Here is a 6,000-nt window from a genome sequence, read left to right as displayed (position 1 = left end):
ATGGCCGCATTCATTAGATGCGGCTGTTCTGGGACAGTACCCGGCTCTTCCCGATTTGGCCTGGTGCGTTGGCAAATCGGGGTAATAAGGAGTTATTGGCAGCCCATAGCTGCCAATAAGTCATAGATTAATCATGTCAGGCGTCTCCCCGAGATACCTTCCATGATTATTCTGTAAGTTACAGTAAATAAACACCCACCTGAAAAAATCCTTTATTAGAAATAAAAAACACTAACAAATTCCCTCGTTCTCCCATTTAATAAGCCCCACAAAGCCCTCCATGTCCGGTGTAATCAAGGATGGTCCAGCGTCGCTTCCAGCTCTGCTGCATGGAGGTGACCGGAGATGCAGCAGACACCGCCGCTCCGGTCAGCTCCACGCAGCAACTGAAGACAGCCGCGCGATCAGCTGAGCTGTCACTGAGGTTACCTGCGGCCACCGCTGAATCCAGTGGTGGCCGCGAGTAACCTCAGTGACAGCTCAGCTGATCGCGCTACTGCGTGGAGCTGACAGGAGCGTGGAGGACGGGACTATCAGCGGCGGCGGCAGCGAGAGGTGGATGGACATTGGCAGCTGAAAACATTGATTTTTCCCTCTCGTTGCCGCCGCCGCTGATTGATGTGGAGGACGGGACTATCAGCGGTGGCAGCGAGAGGGGTCCATCATCTCCCCTGTGCGTGCACGCTGGGGACAGCGGTACTTCGGGGAACACGTGAAAGACGGGACTATCAGCGGCGGCGGCGGCGAGAGGGAAAAATCAATGTTTTCAGCTGCCAATGTCCATCCCCCTCTCACCGCCGCCGCTGATAGTTCCGTCCTCCACGTGTTCCCCGAAGTACCGCTGTCCCCAGCGTGCATGCACAGGGGAGATGATGTGGAGGACGGGACCATCAGCGGCGGCGGTGAGAGGGGGATGGACATTGGCAGCTGAAAACATTGATTTTTCCCTCGCTGCCGCCGCTGCTGATAGTCCCCGTCCTCCACATCTCACCTGGGAAATTTCCTTTCATAATAAAAAACAATTTGATGTTCTGACTTATATCAACTGCAATACTACAAATGCGATTTATCTCATTAATTGTGAATTATGCCAGAAACAGTACGTTGGGTGTACAATGAATTCTCTTAAAATGAGAATCCGTAAACATCTATCCGATGCTGTTAATCTACCTACAGTAGGAGCCTCAGTGGTTTCTCGGCACTTTTTTAATACACATGGAGGAAATTTGAAGAGTTTTTCTTTTCTTGGCATAGAACAAGTTTTTAAACCAGAGAGAGGTGGTAACCTGCAGAAAAAAATCCTTGCAAGAGAAAGCAAATGGATGTTTCTCTTGGAAACCAGGATCCCTTTTGGCTTCAATAATAGAATGGATCTTGCCATCCAATATTAATATCTGGTCAATGTATAGAATGGTAAATAATCAAGATATTATTTGTTTAAAAATGTGTATTATTCTTGATGCTGCAATATTTTTTAGTTATCACTTATAAGTATATGTATGTGCACTCTGTTTACTTGTTTTTATTGATTCCAGTAAGTGATATATGTACACTGTGTTGTTCAGGCTACATTTTTATATGTCAGATGTGCAAAACTGTAAGGCTACTTTCACACTTGCGTTGAACGGTATCCGTTGCATTGCGTTGTGTAACGGATGCAACGGATGTGTTGCATATAGTGACACAACGGATGCAACGGATGCTGCAAAACAACGCAATTCGTTTTGATTTTTTTTTTTTTTTTTTCCCGGTTTTACCAGCGGCAGACTATAGTGAACGATCAGCTGATCGTTCCCTGCAGCCGGCCGCTGGGTGATCAGCTGATTGCTCCCAGTAGCCGGCCGCCGGGTGATCAGCTGATCGCTCCCGCCCGCCGGGTGATCAGCTGATCGCTCCCGGCTGCCGGGTGATCAGCTGATCGCTCCCTGCAGCCGGCTGCCGGGTGATCAGCTGATCGCTCCCGGCCGCCGGGTGATCAGCTGATCGCTCCCTGCAGCCGGCCGCCGGGTGATCAGCTGATCGCTGTCACTTGCCGGCGCCCGGGCATGCCGGCGGGCGGGCGCTCAGCTGAGCGCTGTGACTTGCCGGCGGCCGGGCATGCTGGTGGCCGGTCATTCAGCTGAGCGCTGTCGCTTGCCGACGGCCGGGCGCTCAGCTGAACGTTCGGCCACCGCGAGCCAAAATAAAGTTTGATTTAAAAAAAAAAAAAAAAAAAAAAAAAAAAAGCATGCGCAGTGAAATCCAGAGGATTCCGCTGCTCAAAATAACGTTACATGCTGCGTTCCTCCCGCTGGGCGGAAGCAACGAAGCGTCGCCCAGCGGAAGCAACGCAGCTCCTTTTGGTACAATCCGTCAACCATACAAGTCTATGGGAAACAGCGGAATCCGTTAACGGATTCCGCTGTTTCCCAAAAGGGCGGATTGTAACGGAAGGAAAATAACGCAAGTGTGAAAGTACCCTTACTAGTTTAACTCGGGCTCTTCTAATCAAACTCATATGTGTCAGCTCACTAGTGGTTACGTGGGCTGAAGCCCTCTTCATACTAGTACATCAGTTTTGTCTTGGGACCGTGAAGAAGGTGGCTGCGTCCGCCGAAACGCGTAGTCCATACTGCATATACCTTGCGCTTAACAACTTGTCAAGAGCTCTGGAATTTTTTATTCTTAGATAATAAAGTCAGAGAAAAAAAACAAAAAAACAAAAAAAACTTTTTTTGCCCTTTGGAGTCATTCTGCCTTGCTGGATCCATCTTCAGCTTGTTCTACATATCTTGGAAGTCTCCCACTTCGGGTCCGTGCAATAAGGAGAACAAGGACGCCGGGGCTTGAGCTCAGACAGGTGAGCTGGTCTACAACCTTTATTTCAAAAATATATATATATAAACTAATCTATCTATCTATCTATCTATCTATCTATCTATCTATCTATCTATCTATCTATCTATCTATCTATCTATCTATCTATCTATCTATCTATATATATATATATATATATATATATATATATATATATATATATAAAGAACTTTATGCTGTACATGTGTCTGAGTATATACAGATTACGCACACAAACTAAAGTTATATGTTCCCATTAAAAACTAGAACTAAAGATTCAAGTTGAGAATCAAAACTGTAATTCATCGAGGACAAAATAATACATCAATAATCAATTGCTTTGAATTCATCAACCAGTTAAGGGTTGGGTTGCAAATGGCCCCAAAAATAAAAAAGAAAAATCACAGGTGGATCCCTGAGTGAATTTCATTATGGTAACACACAAGATATCACAAGATCGCGACCTCATAGTGTGTGGACCCATGGGCCTGTATGAACTTCCAACAATGTGCAGGCATGGTCCTGATGAGATGGTGACTCACTTCAGACACCAGCATTAAGGCATCAGTGAACTTGTAATGAGTCTACTTGGCGGTGTTGGATGGACTGACAATGTCCCAGAGGTTCTCAAATGGATTTAGGTCTGGGGACCGTAGGTCAGTCAGTAGCATCAGTACATTATCTAGGATCTGCTTCTGACAAGAGTGAGGCCGACCAGGTATTGTGCTGCTCTAGGAGGGATCCAAGGCCCACTGCACCAGTAAGGTATAACAATGGCTCTAATGGTTTATAGCAGGCAGGTTACCACTGGACATCACATGGAGGTTTGTACAAGCCAACAAGGACCCATTCCTCAGACGATCACTAATACACAGTCAAAGCAGTGTAACCTGAATGGCGGTACCAGTAGTGACAGGGACTCTAGTAAAATGCAAAACTAGAGAAGGATAAGTGTATGTGGCCACCACCTCCAAAGGTCAGTCTCTTTTCAGGGGTCGCCATGCTATTTCTTCCCCAGGGCCCACTGACTCAACCTCGCTAATTCTTCCAGATGGGACAGACGGATAACCCTGCAAAGACAAAGACAATGACGTGGGGCTACACTGAGGTGTTTGGCGTGTCCTTCACGTTATAAGCAGTGTAGTATTAGAGAATTATTTGGATTCCTAAGTACGTTGTAAAAAAAAAATAAGAGGAAAACATAAAACATTCTGTAGACTTACGTGATAAAATCTAAGAAACTGGCAAGAGGCTCATACGACTGATTCCTCATGTGCCTGAACTCCACCACCATCTTCTCCTTGAGCTTGTCGTCGATAACAGAGACCGCCAGTGGTGAGGCTTCATTAGCCAGAAATGTCCCATAGTCTGTACTTTGAAGATGGAGCTTGAGATCTGTAGGACACAAATGAAGAGAAATTAGGCACCAAGTTACAGCACACAATCCACCCCTCCATTCTCTCCAGGATTGGTCCTGCCATATCTTTCAGTACATAGCCATATTCCCAGTGAAATCATCACTCTGGGGCATGGTATGGTATCTCCGCATTGTGCAATCCTAATTACGCCTACTAGAGATGTATGAAGAATGTGACAGCTGAGCGGTGGGTGTTTTGGGTGTCCCTATATACCCCAACAGTCAGTGCTCATAATGCCAAACCCCGTAGGCACATACGTCTTCAGAAGCAGTTGGTAACACCCAGTTGTCAATTTATTAATACATTTCTATGAAGAATAAAGTAATAGAGCAATGCATTTATCTAGAAAAACATGAGGGATACATGTATTTACTAAAACAGACAGATCAGCAGTGGTAATAGGTCTTCTTTAAAGGGGGCCACTAATTTCTGATCAGTGAGGGTTCAGCTCCATCATTTCTATAATGGCCGAGACTGAGCACTGCGACCACCACCTACCCAGAAGAACAGGAGATTATGTACAGTAACCTGGCCGTGGCCACCATGACTTGGATGGAGATGCTGGGTTCTGGCAACATCAGAGCTTTGGGCTGCTTCCGATAACAGCTGATCATTAGGGGTGCCGGAAGTTGCATCCTCACCGATCAGATACTTACAGCCTGACCTAAGGGTGGTCCATCAATAAAGAAGTCGTGGCTAAACCTATAAACCAACAACTGCCCTTCTATCTCAGTAATGGGGCAGATTTTATCTCTGAATTGAGAGTGAACGATCAGTACAGAAGAAGAAACAGATTTCTCTGATAACATATATTACAAAGTTTCAGATCTTCATGTGTATTATTAATTTATGAAATAACATTTAAAATGAAGGTTATTTGTTAAGGCTGAAACCTGTTTAATCATAACACAACTATGTAGAAGTGGAAATCTGCAGTAAATTAGAGACAAATCTACTAAAAAGAGCTGCACGTGACACGCTGGTGTTACAAAGGGCCATTATTGGGTAAAGTGAAGCTAGAACCTTCATAACTAATCAGACGCTCGGGATTATGAGCGGTTCCCGGAAATGATCACCTTTTGTCCAATAGTTTCTGCTACGTTACGAGCGGGTCACTTTCACAGCTGCCATTGTCTAGGTATCTGATGGACGATACAACTGGAAAATATAAATCTAAACTCTAAAATATGTACGACGCAAGTCAGAAGTGTGTGTATGGAGGTGAGAAATGATCATTCGAGGCTTTAATACTCTGCTCTGTCTATTGCTGCTAATGTACCTGTGGATTCCCTGAAAGATTAAAAAGGGAAGTATGAGTGTAGAATAGGGCTAGTGGCCAGGGTGAGAACTGTAAGATTTCTCATTTTTTTATTATATACCATATTATATATACTCATACATATACTATATCACAAAAGTGAGTACACCCTCCGTTTATGTAAATATTTTAGTATATCTTTTCAGGGAACAGCACTGAAGATCTGACACCTCGATACAATGTACAGTGTCAGTGTACGGTTCGTATAACAGTGTAAATATGGTGTCCTCTAAATAACAACAGCCATTAATGTCTAAACTGCTGGCAACAAAAGTGGCCAAATTGTGCCCAAAGTGTCAATATTTTGTGTGGCCACCATTATGTTCAAGCACTGCCTTAACTCTCTTGAGCATGGAGGTCACTAGAGCTTCACAAAAGCCGCTGGAGACTCTTCCATCCTCCATCATGACACCACGGAGCAGTAGGATG

At 44.9% G+C, this 6,000-nt stretch overlaps 1 protein-coding gene across 2 annotated transcripts in view; it reads right to left on the bottom strand.

The window, feature by feature from the left end:
- ATP6V0D1 (ATPase H+ transporting V0 subunit d1) overlaps positions 1-6,000 on the bottom strand; it is a 153,107-nt gene that overhangs the window by 92,073 nt on the left and 55,034 nt on the right. For both annotated transcript variants that reach the window (XM_075325710.1, XM_075325708.1), the window contains exon 2: positions 4,059-4,230. In XM_075325710.1, the coding sequence (XP_075181825.1) occupies positions 4,059-4,230 (172 nt within the window). The remainder of the gene's footprint in view (positions 1-4,058; positions 4,231-6,000) is intronic.

Source organism: Anomaloglossus baeobatrachus, chromosome 10 (assembly GCF_048569485.1).
Source record: "Anomaloglossus baeobatrachus isolate aAnoBae1 chromosome 10, aAnoBae1.hap1, whole genome shotgun sequence".
Taxonomy (NCBI): domain Eukaryota; kingdom Metazoa; phylum Chordata; class Amphibia; order Anura; family Aromobatidae; genus Anomaloglossus; species Anomaloglossus baeobatrachus.
The sequence above is the reverse complement of the archived record's forward strand: the minus strand, read 5'-3'. Positions and strand labels throughout refer to the sequence as shown.